The sequence below is a fragment of the Meleagris gallopavo genome, chromosome 10, assembly GCF_000146605.3.
Source record: "Meleagris gallopavo isolate NT-WF06-2002-E0010 breed Aviagen turkey brand Nicholas breeding stock chromosome 10, Turkey_5.1, whole genome shotgun sequence".
In the NCBI taxonomy this organism is placed as follows: Eukaryota; Metazoa; Chordata; class Aves; order Galliformes; family Phasianidae; genus Meleagris; species Meleagris gallopavo.
In genome coordinates, this window is record NC_015020.2 from 28,187,616 (window position 1) to 28,203,896 (window position 16,281).

The 16,281-nt window shown below is 35.6% G+C and overlaps 1 protein-coding gene across 1 annotated transcript in view; it reads right to left on the reverse strand.

Annotated features, from left to right (window-relative positions):
- Positions 1–203: 203 nt before the first annotated feature.
- Positions 204–16,281, reverse strand: part of AK5 (adenylate kinase 5) — a 39,128-nt gene continuing 23,050 nt past the window's right edge. Inside the window, exon 6 of the mRNA XM_010716336.2 lies at positions 204–329. Coding sequence (XP_010714638.1) covers positions 219–329 — 111 coding nt within the window. The 3' untranslated portion in view covers positions 204–218. The remainder of the gene's footprint in view (positions 330–16,281) is intronic.

The following is a 16,281-nucleotide window of genomic DNA, read 5'->3' on the forward strand; positions in this document are numbered from 1 at the left end:
GTTGTATAAGATGCTATAGATAATCCACTGAAGTGAGCTTGTAGAAAAGTAGGATGATAGCTGGATTGTATGAAGTTACCAAGTGTAAAGAGATTTACCCTTAGTTGTGGAGATATTTGAATTGGGCAAAGATTTTGCTACAGTACATATACTCGTATTTGAGGAATATGAAAAAAGTGTCCCACCACTGTCAGATGCAGTAGAAAAAATGTGGTTCTTTAATCTTGCATTAACTCACCTGCTGCAGCCTCTTTGTTAGCAAATAGCTTATTGTCAACTGCTGAACTTATATCAGAGAACACTTCTTCTTCATCTCTGTCTGCATCAAACTATTAAGAAAAAGAGAAGGTGGCAATCAGACACTACTCACTACTTGACTGATCATCAGTGTGTAATCTCAACCCTCCTTAGTTCATTAGGAATCTAATTTTCTCGGTTCTGTCCATTGCAAATTTAAAGTACGATTCATCTTAATTTTGACTAAGCCATTTTGTCAATTTCCAGTTCCTTGTCAGGAACAAACTAGTAAAATTAACTAGGTATCAGAAAATGAAATTTCAAAGCAAAAAAGCAATACTTATAATATCTATTACATGTTTAAGATAATTGAAAAAAAAAAAATGACAGCATAGTGACCATTTATTTTCACCTCTTTTCAGAGGTAGTGCAATTAACTATGTATGATTTATAAGAAAAACATTTTCAGGAACCTCTGAATTATCAGACAGCAATTTGTGTAATATGTGTGTTTTCAAGTAGTTATGCAAAATTCTCATGCAAAGGTGAAGTATTTTTGAAAGCGCATCTGTTATATAGAAAAGAAAGCTTTCCTTGCTTTAGCACTAGCACAGAGCGTACTGGCTTAGTTATAAATTAGGGAGAAAATGATAAATAATTAATTGAATTTATTTAAATTTTGAATTCTTTTCATTTATCCTGTCTCTTGGTAGTCTGACACTGCATTTACCAAGTATTCTTTCAGCTCTCTCCAGTCGGTGTTCTCATGGCCAGGTTCACAGTTAGTCAGTTTGGGCTTTTTCTGGTTTGTTAGTTTTTTTCCCTTTAAAATATTTAACAAAACTTGTTCATTTAGGTCATTGTTTGCTGAGTTTTATTGGAAGAAAAACTATGTACTTTTTACTACTCTTGCTTTTAAATTTTTCTTATTTCTAGAAATTGAGGCCAGTTAAATGACTATGGAAAAAGGAAATCCCATAACCTCCTGTTACTGGAGCAACCAAATAATGCTAAATGAGATGCCTATTATTCAGTGCATGTAAGAGTTGATATTTTCAGTCACTTTGTATCTTTAGTAATACATCGTAAGTTGAAGAAATGAACCAGGGGGCAAAAAGCATCACGTTGCTGGTTGCAGATTGGTGAACTTTGGATCGTTCATTCTTCCAAGTCTGAAATTGTTGAGCGCCTTTTCAGCTATCTCACCAGTACCTATCTGTCTCATGGTTTAAAAAAATAAAAATAAAAATCACAGACAAGGAAAGGCTCTGGAGAGAGAAATTCAAACCCCACTAGAATCTTGGCTGCTGACGTTCATAGAGACTAAGTATTTTTCCCAATATCTATTACAAAGTATGGCACAGTAGTTAATAAGTAGATTATAGAGGTACTGAATTGCATATCTAACACCCACCCTTGTCAAACCAGCATCAGTCTTTTCATTTTATTTTATGATGACTTACGTGGTATCTATGCTACTTAATTAAGCTGGTCTGTCACTGGCTAGTGAAACTTGCTTTCTTACAGAATTTTCCACCAGTTTCTTGGGGTAAATCTAGAAACAGATCAGCCCAAGATTTAGATTATTATTATTATTATTGGAGTTATTATTTCTAGTGGTAGATGTCAGAAATAGTCCAAAAAATATGGAAAGAACATTAAAGAGACAAAGACTGATTCTACAGATAGAGCTGCGTGAATGAAAGAAAATAGAAACCTGTGGGAAGCCAAAGTATATTAGAGAGAAGCAACTGTTATAAAACATTTGCTGCCAACAGGCTAAACTCTCACAGCCTGAGTACTCAAACAGGTACAAGCTCTGTTTTGAATCTGTAACATTTTAATAGATTTATGCTTAGCTCAGCCCAACAGGTTGTTTCTATCATGGATGAGCCTGCTTTTATTGTCAATACATGGAACTTTCAGATTGTTTTTCTACATTGATTTTGTGGCTATGACCCTGAGGACCACTCAGAAAATTCATCCTGTGATGAAGCATGGTTGTCCGCCTGTCTGGACAGACATATCTAATTTTGAGGAGGAGTTTTGCCATCTTGTTCAGTGTTAATTGAAGCACAAAGTGTTATTGCTTATTTAAACTTGCTTGCATTTTCCTGTTGGATTTCATCTTCATTTGTGTCAAAACTGAGGCTTGTGGAAGAAGAGGTCTTAAGTGAAATGTTAAGTTGCTGTTGGGCAATTTATTGTCAGTGCAGAAAGAGCGTCTTAGGAATTTCCTCTTTCATAAGGAAGGTATTATCTCTGTGAATTCTTTTGTACTGACTTTTTCTAAGGAAGCATGAGGGTGTGCATTTCTGTCTCTTCTCGGTTAAAAGGAAAAACAACCATGCATTTCATTAAATATGCTAAAGAAGATAATTCGTATAACATCTGTTGGTATGTATAGGCACAAAACCCAGTACGTTGTAATCAGGTTGCTTGATCCTTGCTGTGTAGGTCAAATCACACTTGGAGAGATGACTGGCTTACTTTCTCATTAGTAGCATTCCTTTGAGTAATTCAGTTTATCATGAAAAAAGTACGATCAATCTCAATATGTTCTGAAGGTTCCTAGAACTTGAAACATCAACTTCCCCATTCAAAGAGCACCAGCTGTGCTCCAGCACTTCTTAAAATCTGAGCTTTGTAATGAAATCCTATATTGTGACCTAAAGAAAACCAATTATTTGAAGCTTGCACATAGGCTCATTTTTCTGCTTGCAAAATAAGAATTGTACTACCCTGAGCCACAGGAAGGCAAGGTATCTTTCACAGAAAAAATGTTTTTGGAAGAAAATAAGTAACCGTGTGAGTTCTGTACTTCATTGAATTGCTAAACATTTTAAAATGAAATCCTTTGATAATTATTGGAGCCCTGAATAAAACATAAAAGGTACTCAAACAACACTATTCACAAAGAACAAACAGCAACAAAACTTTTTTTAATGGAACATGTCTAAATCAATAGGTTGATTTCCTTACAGAAAACAAAACCCTACCTGCTTCAAAATACAGCTCCTTGCAGAAAAAAAATTATCTACTGGGATTTTTATGCATGGCTCTTCTTTCTTGTCTGTGAAGTCAGTGGAGTTTGAAGTCTGGTCTCACTCTACAGTTTTCCCCTTGATAAGGCACTAATGAGGTTTCTGTACCTCATCTGTTTTGCTGGGGCAGGCAAAGAGGGAGGAGCTCAGAGGACAGGAGAGTCGCATCTGTTTTAGAGACCTGGCCAAAACTCTGAGCCAACAGGATTTTTCTGAAAAACTTCCAAAGCATGTTTGGTAACTGTACTTGGTAGGAACCTAGGGAACTATTTTCTCCATACTAAGGCAAGTAAGAGCTGCAGGGCAACAATCTCCACATCGCTTCTACAGAGCAGTCTTGCTTCGAAGATGTATTAAGGACAACATGAGAAGCTTTCTCTACCTGTCTCCATCATTTCATTATTGTTGTACGACCTCTTCTTCCTGTTCCTTTCAAAACAAACCTAGCAATCCTAACACAGAAATACTATTATTTGGTAGGATGTGAGTTTATATGTACATTTTAAATAACTGGTCTAGGGGAAGAAGTTTGTATATGCTGCTCTCAGAGCCTAAATGGTTAGTGTTTCTGAATCCAGGCCATCAGAAGGAGCCAGGAAAATTGTCTGAGCTGTTGAACATTGTGAGTTGCACTAGTCAAGGATAAATAGTGTTGAGCTAAAGAAAAAATTCACAGCCACTTCTTCACAGGTTACCAGGGGTTAAGACTTGGTAGTACTGGTATGTGAAGGCGAAGCTATCCCATTCAATGTGTCACTGGCCCCTGTGGACTGATTCACCATAAGTGACACTACTAGTCTTCACAGGTGGTTTATTGAAAATAACAGCCCCCCAAAAAAGAGGAAGATCATAACAGCCTTTCGTATTGCAGTAGAGGAAAACTAGTTGCAGGCAATTCTGGTTTGTGCACTTTCAAATAACGTTAGAAATTGGGAAAACATAAATCAAGGTAGTTAAATAACATTTGTGACAGTAGATGAAAATCTGTTCTATTTTAGAACATGACAGATGTCGGTGAGAAGAAAATAAGCCATGTTCCAATTAAAATAATAACATCAGGCTAATTGCTCTGTGGCAATATTCCCATGCACTTCAAAAAGAATTTCAGGAGTTGGATGATGAATGCTTTATTTGATTGTCTTACAGGCAGGCAACCACTCCAACAAAAATGCAATTCATACATGCCTGAGTTTTTTCTCAGTCCTTGAAACATGCATTATGTTACCTGAATAAATACTTGAAAATATTAAACATTTTATGGTACTAGTGATCTGATTATGAAACCTAGCTGCTGCAAGTAAGATAGCGTTCACATGTACTCTTTTAACCTCTTGATCTTGCCTCGGTAGGGAGCTCGCTATTCATCACATGTCTTCAAGAGCAGGAGGGAGTACAGAGTGACAAGCCTCTGATCAATGTGGTCAGTGTTGGTCAGGAGAAAGGGGGGGGAAAAAAAAAAAAAACAGGTACTTTGAGTTGTTCTTTTAAGACATATCCTCACGTACAGACATAATATTAGTTAGAAAGTGGATTTTTTCTCGGTTAAAGCGAACTCTGAAGGAGATTAGTGAACAGTTAAGAAAATAGGACTCAAGTTGTGCTGGTTAGTCATAGAGTATAGTTACATAAATGTATGCACAGGTATATAAGTCCAGAGATGACATCACGTCTTGGTGTTTGGTTCAGAAGTGACTGCTTTTGGATGCCACGTGCTGGGCTGGAATCCCCAGCTGCTGAACTGGAGGGGCTTCCTTTACTGTACTACATCTAACCCTAAAGGAAGGGACAAACTGGATTACAGATGGACATTGAGAATGATGACTTGACTGTTGTGTGATTTGGCTGTACATAAGCACTGCAATTACTACAAAAGGCAGGCTTTAGTTTTATTGTTCTTAAAGTGAATTTCCTAAATTCCAAGCTAAACTTGAGTGTAGTTCCATGGCACACACAAAATGTGGGATGTTCTGGCAGTTTAATTGCTTCCACAGTAAAATTATGTGAAGCCAGGATCCATGTGTATAATATGGAACAGCAGGATGCCAAGTAAATGGTATGTCTTATTTGAAGACACAATTAGCAGTAGTAATATCCTGTTTTTACAGGTTTATTCAGAGTAATATTTTTTGGAAGACAGAAAAAAAAGGGAGAAATCCTGTCTTTTTGCTGTGATTATGTTGTGCACCATTGTGACTTGTATTCATTTTTATGTCTGAGCAGATATTTAAGAGCAGTGGCTCATTATTTACTTACATTTTTTAACCAATAATGGTATGATTGCTAGTCACTGTTATGTGAAAAGCAAAGCTACTGACGCTTTATTTCTGAAATTATTTTTGCATCATTCACTATTGTGGTAATTTTCACTACTTATTTAATTTAAAGGAAACTGCCCTTATAGAGGCAAATAGTGTTCAAAAAGAACTAAACGGTGTTGTCCAGCATAAAGGCAGTTTGCTACTGAAGAGCTTGAAAGGAAAACTGAATAAAAGTCTGAGTTAGGAGATGCTCCGTGTTACTGTGTCTCTATAGAACTCAGGAAAACCTTCAGCCTGAGGATGAGATCGCCTTAGTTTTGCCTCCACTGGGTCTAGAAGAAATTGTATTTTTACTGTACTGCACCTAACCCTAAAGGAAGGGACAAACTGGATTACAGACTCAAGTGTGGTCAGATGCTGTCCAAATTCTCACAGCATTAATAACTCATTATTTATTAATATTCAGTAATTCTTTTTTTTTACCTCTTACAGTACAGGATTTCATCGTGATACTGCAAATTCTGCAGAATTTGTGTAAAATGCAGTATCTTGAAACCTAGAAAAAGGCCAGAGCTGTGCAAATTGTGTGAAGCCCAGTCAACAGCAGCTGTTGTTGGTAGTTCGCTACGTACATCTCAGTGACATTACAGGAAGATCTAGAATCACTTGACTCTTCTCCAAATACCTCCCATGCTGCATTAGACAAATACTTCAGTGTTCCCATTCCCACAGCCCCCAGCTCAGAAAAACAGCTCTTATTACAAATATGTGATTTCCTAGAAAAGGTCATATACTAAACAACTGTAAATCACATAAGGCAATTAAAACAAATTTAAAAAAAAGTTCAAAGAAATAAAATACATTCCTTCTCAGAAATGGTATCATCTTCCAATGATAACTTTGTACTTTGCTTCAGTGAAAAGCATTGGTATTGTTGCTAAATGCCTCAAATATTTCCCTTTCAAGATAAACAGCGTTTCTTCTGTTGGCTTTTGTAGCAGAGATTCTGACTGAAACTACTAAAATACTGCAGACTGGTCTTTTTGCATTAAATAATCTCAAAACTGCTATTATCAAAATATGATTTTTGTCTGCACTTTGTCAGATCTTTCTAAGGAAAGATGCTACTAAATGAAAGCTAACATGAGAATTCCTCCTTAATCTCAACTGCATATTAAAGTATAAGAAATAGACTTGGATCCAAGGACAAGCATGGGATCTACCATAAGCCTAAAGATTAACTGCTAAAGTTTTTTAATATGTTAAATCTGTACTTAATTGGTGAAATATCTTGATGTTTGTAGGTGTCCAAAACAGTGGGAAGTACAGATGGTTTGATCTGGAGTTGTTCAAGCCTTTGCTGGATGGGGCAACCTGAACTAGTTAGTATCTGATTTAATGGTTGGCAGTGCTGTCCGGGACAGCGGAGTTGGAACTTTGAGGCCCCTTCCAACCCAAGCCATTCTGTGATTTTGTGATTCTAAGTGGAATTTCAGATTGTAAGAACTATAGAACATTTGAACGTTACTAACTTTTCCTTGGAAGAAAAAAGAAAAAGCTACTTCTCAGCCTAACGTTTCCTGTGTATGTAAATAAATTCTGATCTAGGATAAACAGCATTTCCAGTGCTTCATAAAAACATTGGAATTATTGACAATAAGCCTTTCCCTATTCTTCTTGAGTTGAAGAGCACTGCATTTTGATCAAGTGTTATGGTTTGTCTCTAGGAGCATGACCAAATTTGGGATGATGTTGAGCAAATGTCAGTTTGAGTTTAGGATTGGCTTGTAAAACCAGCTTCCAGTTGTGCTGCCTCAGGAAGGGCATGAATTTGTTTCCTGCAGCAAGAAGTGAGCCTACTGCTATTTTAATTCTGTACCAGAAAGTTCTGTTTAGTTGTCTAAATTATTGGAGCATGTTGTTTCAGAGCACTAAGGAGACTATTTGATTTATAAATGAAAGCTGGCAAGCTAAGGAGATAGAGACAAACTACTGCTTTAGTCATCATGGAATGTGACATTCTTCCATGTTGTATGCATTTTTTTGAAAATGAATGCAGAACAAAATCCCACATGATTATGTAGGTTGAAAGCCTTTTTTTTTTTTAATACCATAACTAGAAAAGTGGACGAAGTGGACCTGAATGACATAATTTAACTTTTCAAAAGCTTATGACTCAGAGGCTATGAAATGAAACAATTGTAGGGAAACACTAAGTAATATCATGAATTTAAAAGTCAGAAAGACAACGTGACAAATGTCTGAGGGATGCCTTGTCAACAAGGTAGCAGGCAGAACGGCCACTGCTTTCATCAAGGAAACAGAAACACAGATTAGAAAACTAGAGCAGCTCGCTCACTTTGGATAGGAAAATGAAGTCTGTGAAGGGATACTGGCAAGAAAAGCGTGTAATGTGGCTATAGGGTAAGCAACAGAGAAAGATGAAAAATTATGTGGGCTTCATTTCAGTCTTTCTAATGCAATTTGTCTTTTTTGGGGCAGTCATTTGAGCTAAGTGAATTATAGCATACAGAAATATATAATACAAAACTCTAGAACTTGAGATATAATACCATAGGTTAATAGATTAAGATATAGCTTATTGCAGAAAAAAACAAGCCAAGTAACCTATACTGTGTATTTATACATCAGTTATACATCACAAATCTCTTTTTCTTTGGTTTAGACAGAAAATCGTAACTTTTGAATCTACTGCTCTCTTTATAAACATTAATTATTTTATAAGCTTCGGATCTTCTCTGTATTACAATGGCTTCTGGATAGTATTCACTGTCAGTACAGCTACTTTACCATTGCTGCATTTTTCTGTTGGATGGTACTACATCATGGAGTTTCTTACACTGTACTTAATGTCACTGTCATCTGGTGAAACAGCAGATGAAGGACTATCTGTGAAACCTCTAACTTTTCATTTGCTAAGGGCTTTTTTTTTCCTGGCTGTTTCTTTAAAACTGTCTAAGTAGAATAATTTCAGTCACTCAGCTGTGCAGTGATATTCATTTCTACTGGGAATCAGAAGAAACATGGGCAGCAAACTGCAGAATCAGAAATGTTATCAAAGAGTGTTTCTGTCATTTGTCAGCTCAGAGTTCATGAAAAGCATCTCTTCCCTTCAGCCTTCACTACTGTTATAGTACTGACTTCAATTCAAATGCTGACAGGAAATAATGGCTATTTAGAACATTTAAAAATTATCCTCTGCTTTTGATTTCTTTTCCTTTATTATTAAAAATATTATTAATAAAATTATTATTAAAATGGCTCATGTTATCCAGAAATGGCATCAGCTCTGGCATGCTTATGGACCCTGAAAAACAAGATAGGCTTGGATGCGGTTTAGGCTTTGGGAGAAATCCTTAATTTGAATGTATTTTGTGCTTTTAAATACTTGACAAACAGCCATACAATTATAACTATGAATTAATGCATGTTTATGTTAGCAGTAGAAAGCAATAACAATTGAAGAACAATTGAAAAACTTCCAGCACTGTGGAAGCAACTCGAAGTGAAAATGGGTACTTCTGTATGCTTCTGAGATAAAGGACATATGGGAAATGAAATGTATAAGATGAATTCTAGATTATCTGTTTCTTATATTGCCAAGATTTTTTGAAAAGTGGCAATGTGAATGGGTATAAACAGTTTAGTCTTTATTTAGCATACATTCAGTAGTGAAAAGATTAAGATGCAAATCATATGAGTAGAACGAGCTTACTATTAAGTTGTGTGATGGCTAGTATCAATTCATTTGATACTAGGCTCAAAGATATTTTTCTTTGCATTTTTTTTTTTTTCTGTTTAAGAAAAAATTCCAATGAAACAGAAGACGTTCTAGGAAATGAAGATTTCTTTATCTTTGCAGTGAAATTACTTGGAATGTAGAAAAAAAATTTAAAAAAAAATCACAATAATTAACAAATAATCATTAATACAGTTCCCATTCCAACCTTTTGCATGTGATATTACTAAATCTCACAGCTTTTATGAAGTATTATATCAAACACTGTAAAAAAAAAAAAGTTCATTCTAATGGTCACGTTATGCTATATATATGATATATGTTAAGCAATGTCAATTCTGACTCACTCTAAAAGTAAACTTGTGATAATTTGTAGATCAAAGACAAGATTTGTGAAGTTTTCCAGAAAGTTTAGATTCCAGTTGTTAAAAGTAGGTGTCAAAGTCTTAAGTTGAAACAATAGATCTCTATGTATAACAATATTTGACTGTAGCCCCTTAGAGGGGAAGATATGCTTGGTGATGAAACACCTTCAGGCTGTTCTGAAGTTGTCTTTCTGGATGTCTGGCTTTAATATGTGTTTCCACACAATTTCTTTGCCTTCAGAAAAGTCAGATGGGGGAAAAAAATGAAAACTTACTGTAGGATGACTATATTATCCTCTTTGGATCTGAGCAAGAGTGGCATCTTCATTCAAAGGATGTTTCCAATTACTACTAACATTTAGGTAACATGACTCAACTATTTCTGTACCTCTATGTTACTGCACAAGCATTGTGAAGCCTAAATGACATATTTCAATGGCAATCCATAGAGATTGTTTTTGGACACCTGGTGCATATGTTTGCTCAGAGCAATATTAGTGACAGAACTCCTACTGGCACTGGTGAGAAAGCAAAAATCAATTTTACATCTTTCTGAGGATATACACATCTCATTTTTCTCCTTGTGGAATTGCCCTGATGTGAACAAATTATAATGTATTTCTTTTTCTATGACAAATATAGATTAGGAACTGAATGCTTCACATTTTATTATAACTGTTTTTGTCGTGAGTACAAAAACCACCTCAAATAAACTTACTGAAATTTTGCAGGATGCTGTTTTAATTTACATTCCTGCAAACAGCAGAAGTATCAACAGAAGGGAAAGACTAATGTAAAAGAATGAAAGAAGAAATATTTTCTTTGCAAAGCATGCTGCTTTTTCTCATCACTTTTCCTCAACCTTTCTTGGTTTACTTTGGCACAAGACATTTGACTCATAAATAACGTGAGTGACAAATTTTTTCTCATACGCCCTTCATAGAAGTGTGTTGTTGCAAATGAATAAACCTAGTAAGTATCAACTGTGAAAATCCTGTTAGAATCAGTGAATAGTGTCAATTTACACCAGTTTATGATCCGAGCATTTAATGTAGAAAGGCATTTTTCTCTATGATTGAGTTTTTAACTAAAATGAGAGAGAAATTTAACTAATTGTTTCAATGATTCCCCGCTGTCTGAGCAAGCAATAACAATTTAGAAACTCTAGAAAAAGCTAAGTCAAAACATCAGATAGAGAGCTTCAAAATCTAGCCATAAATTCATGAGCAAGATAACAGTAATGATCTCTGCCCTTATAACTTGATACAATTCTGTGTATTTTAAATTCATTTGACTGGGAAAGCCAATAGTTGTCATAACAAATCCGCAAGTAAAAGGAGGCAAACAAGCTTTAGGATTATTATATTGCCTTCAAAAAATCACTGACAACTGTACAAAATGAACCACCTCAACGATGCAGAAGCAGGCTTTCAGAATAAAAACTTAGATTAATTGATGGTAAGGTTGGAAGAGAGGACTACAATCATTTTTTGGGTAATTGTCCTTTTTGGGTAATGTAGACAAAATAATTTGCCAACAGTGTACGCATAAAGCTCACAACTGCTGTTCTGAGCTGTAAGCTTGATTTCTAGAATAATACCCACTGCTGAGGTAAATGACTGGGAATGGATGTGCCTATGAAATCTTGGTTATCTAATGTTTAGTCCACGTTTATTTTACCTCAATTTTCAGTTAATGGGATTGAAGCTCCCAGCTCTCCATAGCAGATTTTTAAACAATTAACTGGTCTCACGTGTATACTGTGAAAAGTGGAACATGCACAAGCCAGCAGCAATGACACTGCAAATGGCAATCTGGCCACTCCCTTCTTAAAACAGAGCATTGGCAACTGCTCAACATTCCAGCAGCTACACTAATGGGCAGTTGTTTAATCAGAATTCTTTGTTTTCATTGTGATTTTTTAATGTACGTAGCTATTCATTAAAAGCCTTTTAGTTGGTAACATTGGAGTGCTGCAGCACCTTGAGTCAGTGGATTTCAGCAGGAGATAATGTGAATATCAGTCCAATGAGTTTTTATCACCTGTTTTTTCAGAAGATCAACATGGAAGTTCTAAAATTAGGTCATTAGTTAATTTCATGGTCTTTTTTTTCTGCTATGAAATTGTAATTCAGTAAATAAGTTATGAAAAACAGGTACAACTGTACATATCTGAATATAACGTTCATAATATTTGTCCCTGACTCAAACACCACCAGAGATGATGGAGAAGGCCCTTTGTTTTTATTCTTTCTGCTTGTGACTTGTCTAATTGCCATCACTTCATAAGCTTGCTCAGTTAAATACAAATTCTCATTGTAAAACATAGCACTGCATTCAATATAAAGAGTAAACAACTTATTTTTCCAAATGGAAAAAAAAAATCAACTAGAAAGCTATCTTTGTGCTATCATGTAGCAGCAATATTTCTAACAGAAGTCCACTGTCTTTTCATGGGTTGAGGGGGTATGATGTGGGACGTATCAGATATTTTTGTTTTCAAGTGTTTTTTGAAGGCACTGTTGCAGTGACTGGAACTGGTGACTGCATTCCATACTGTTGTTATTGTCAAGGAAGAAAGCCTACAATTTTTATTAGCTTGGACTCCAGTGATTTAGCTCCCAGTAACTTTTGAAACTCACTGTTCCAATTTCCAGAGAGCTGTAATCTCTTACACAATTCTAGCAGTTCTGAGGCTGGTCTATACTGTAAAACAAGAAGATCCTAATTATCTGTAAAGCTTACTCTGTATTAAAATTACACCAGGGGAATAGGAGAGCTAAATAAATATATATCCCCTGACAAAGGAAATTCTGTGTGGTCCTATTCACACTAACCAATTTCCAACTTCCATTAATAGCCCTTCATCTGGCATATTGAGTTCTGCCTTCTTCCAGTACAGAAAGCAAGAACCTGCAGAGAGCCCCTTTATCTATGTTCCCGGTGCAAGCAATTGATTTTATACACCAGCTGATTTTTAACAGATTCCCTGATGTGAACTCAAGCACTCTTTTACCTTAAATAGTGAGGAGCCTGGACACTTGCCTATGATTTATTTTGCAGAAGGTTTCCCACATACTCTTCTCTCAGAGCTGTACCATTTTTATAAATACATAAATTATAAATATGTTATCACAGTGGGGTTACAACAAATTGTTTTGCACCCTTAGGCTATCAAATAAATTCCATTGAAAGTTATTTCTAGCACAGCTGCCTGTTGAACTGAGGGTCAAAGATCATCTTAACATCTGTCAAAAAAATACTGGCATTGTTTCTGTTACCAAGTCCTAACCTAAACTATGAGAGAATATCTACATCTGTACAAATTATTCTGTATGACTTCTTCTATATTATAACTCTCATTCTATAAAATTTAGCTCTTTTCTAAGAGATACTCTCCTGCATGTAGTTAAAGATGTAGCAAACGGTTCTCAGAACCAAAACCAAACTGACTTCAGAATTCACATGGCTCCTGACCCTCTTTCTAAATTCAAGAGATATGAGAGAATAAGAATTGTAATAGATAAAGAAAAGCTTCTGTTCACACTACAGGTCTTGATCTCATTAGTGTCTTGCATCCGTGAGGGGGGATTGAAGTTGAAAGCTAATGTATCCACAAAACCTTTGATGGCCATTACAGCAGTTACAGCAGGCTGAGGCAATGCACATAGCTTGAAGAAGAGAAGAAAATTGTGATAACGTTCTTATAAAAAGAAAACAAAAACCAGAAATAAGCAGTACTGAATGTAAGTGAAATAGGTAGAGTATTTCTAGCAAAATGTGTGGGATAAGACTTTGGGATACAAAGAGGGTTACTGAAACTATTTTAGGTGTATGGAGTGAGAAATTTAATAAGCAACTTGAACATAAACTGCATTGCTCACATTCTAGGCTTCCTCTCTTAAGGGCTCTGCACTTACACAGAATTTTGTTCGTTTTAGTAGAGAAGACCAAAAGAGCACAGAAGGTGGAATGCAATAGGAAACTAGTGAAAAGAGTATTTTTACATTGCCTAATTGGCCTCTTGCAGTGGTAGGAGATAGAGATGACACAGGCATTATAAAAAGTATATTATTAATGAAACACAGTGGATGGTAAAAAGCAGGAAATGACCTGACAGGACAGAGAATTTTGAAGTGCTAGTCTTGAAAATGTCGATGTAAAATTTTAATTTGACTTTGTGGTCAAAAGTGAGAGGGGAAATCCAGTGGAAAATGTAAAGAAACTATTTTAAGATCTGCCTAAAAATATTTTTAGCAGAACAGATTAAGGGGTAATTTATTTATTAAAAAAATCCTTGATATATAACTATCAGATGATTGCAAGGCTACTGTCCTCACACTAGCACTGTCTTGTGCATTGTGTTCCGAGTCAGACAACACGTGAGTAGCTGTTCAGCTTTCTTAGTTCTTCACCAACACTGTAGCTGTATCTAACCATTGTTGAACCTAAATGCTGAAATAAGACTCGAGAATGCTAGAGAAAAAAGCAACAGTGGTCCAGAACATTATCTGCATCACTTTTTTGCTGACAATCTGAGCATCTCCTTCATTTTGACACTTTCCTGAGCATTCACAAATGTTAAGAAATTTAGCTTTACAATGCATTAAAAAATGAGAAGGGGAAATTCTTTTTTTTTTTGATGTAGTGCATCTACAGAAAAAATAAAGAAAAGGAGGACCAAAAAAATGCTCCAACAATCAAGATAACATTAGATGGCATGGTGAGAAACCAGTCCACTCGGTTTCACTTTACCCATTTGAATCCAGACTATGATTGGTATCAGATCAAACATTCAGTTGCCTAGTGCATAAAGAAATAGAAATATTAAACAGCAGCTAAAGTTACTAGTTTAAGATTCAGGAAATAAGGAAGTTACATACCAGAATATCACCTAATGTAGTTATGTTTTATCAGAGCTATGAGACTGAGAGCTTGCTAGAGAGATGAAGGACCACTTCTTATATAAGCTGGTATCTGAAATCCTTTCATCAATCAAATGTCAGAAAAAGTATTTGGCATAAAATCAGGAAATCATTGAATATAAAGTTTTCACAGAGAAGATCCACCAGTAATCAGAACTGAAAATCACTTACAATTTTTTGTCTATTTTTGGATTTTAACATAAAAAGCGTAACTGAAATGGGGTTCTGGTTCTTCTGCTAGGTCCTCACAAGATCAGGTGCAGTTTAATATAGGAAAATTTGCTCATGGATACCAAATACTCTTGATCCAATGCAAAAAGTCTTTCCAGAGATTAAGTACTTTTTCTAAGCTGATTTCTTAGCATGAGGCTCTTCTAAATAAAAAAAATGAATCTTCTGTAAATCTCACTTTAGCTTCTAATTTCCTACTTGTAGTTAATATTCACCCAAAGGACCCAGATTAATTACCTTAAGATGAACAGTTTAAAATGACTTGAAGAGTATATAGAGCATGATATTTTAAACATCTCTTGCAGTTCATTGCTCTGCATGAAAACTTGGCTTCATCACTTAGCTTTAGCTCCAGATCTGTAAAAACAGCCCTGTTAATTTTAAACATGTATTGGTATTCACAGTGCCAGAAATGGATAAAATCTGGGACAGTGTGCCTGTCAGAAACAGCATTCCCTCTCTCTTGTATTCCTAAATCAGTTTTGGACCGTGTACTCATCTATGACCAACTATATAGACAGAATTTTTATTTCTGTTTATTTCTTCTTTTTTTTTTAACATCTACTTTTTCTTTTTTCCTGCTGTAGTTACCAGGGGTTATAAGGCAAGATTTCAGAAAGCTTGTATTTACTTAAATCAGCACACTTTCAAAGTTAGAAAATACCATAGTGCTGTAGCAATTCTGTTCCCCTCAGCAAAGAATTACCAACTTGAAGGTTTTTCTGCACACGTGCATATGCACAAATGGCAACTTTCCAAGCTTGGCCACTCTCTGGCAGACATTAGTATTTCGATATGCTGAATTTGCTAACATAAATCATATAATCAGAATATTTTGAAGCTTTGGAAGTGTATATGGAGCACATAGTTCTGCATATGCACAAATTAATAATCTCCCCCATATACAATGTGTATGTATTTATAAACAGTTTTCTTTGAAATATATGTAGAAATATTCCTTTCATATACGTACTTCGGTACATTTTTCAAAATATTTTGCTAAGTAGTAATACATGAATAGTGTTGAGACACCTTGTAAGGCTTAGCAGTGATGACAGTATATATATGCATGCTCTAGTTCTGCAGTTCCACAGGAAACAGCAGTTGTGGAGATGGGCTTGCTCTTTTGTCCCAGTCTTTCTTCAGAAGAGCTATCAAACATAGCAGAGATGCACTGACCCTTAACTAGCAGTGGCAGCTGGGTGACTGTCCATGTCTACCTGGTTACCTGTTCTAAGCTTCAGCTTTTCTTTCACTGCTTTGAATCACCAAAAAGTATGAAAGTGATTGTAATTATTTCCTGTCCAACATCTCATTCTCCCTGCATAGAAATTTATCTTATGATTATATAAGCATACACATTCAGGAATCTACAAAAAGATTTAGGAACTATGCAGTAAACCACAAGATGACTCCAGAACTGCAAACAAAACACGTGGTCTTAAGGTTCCTGCAGACAGG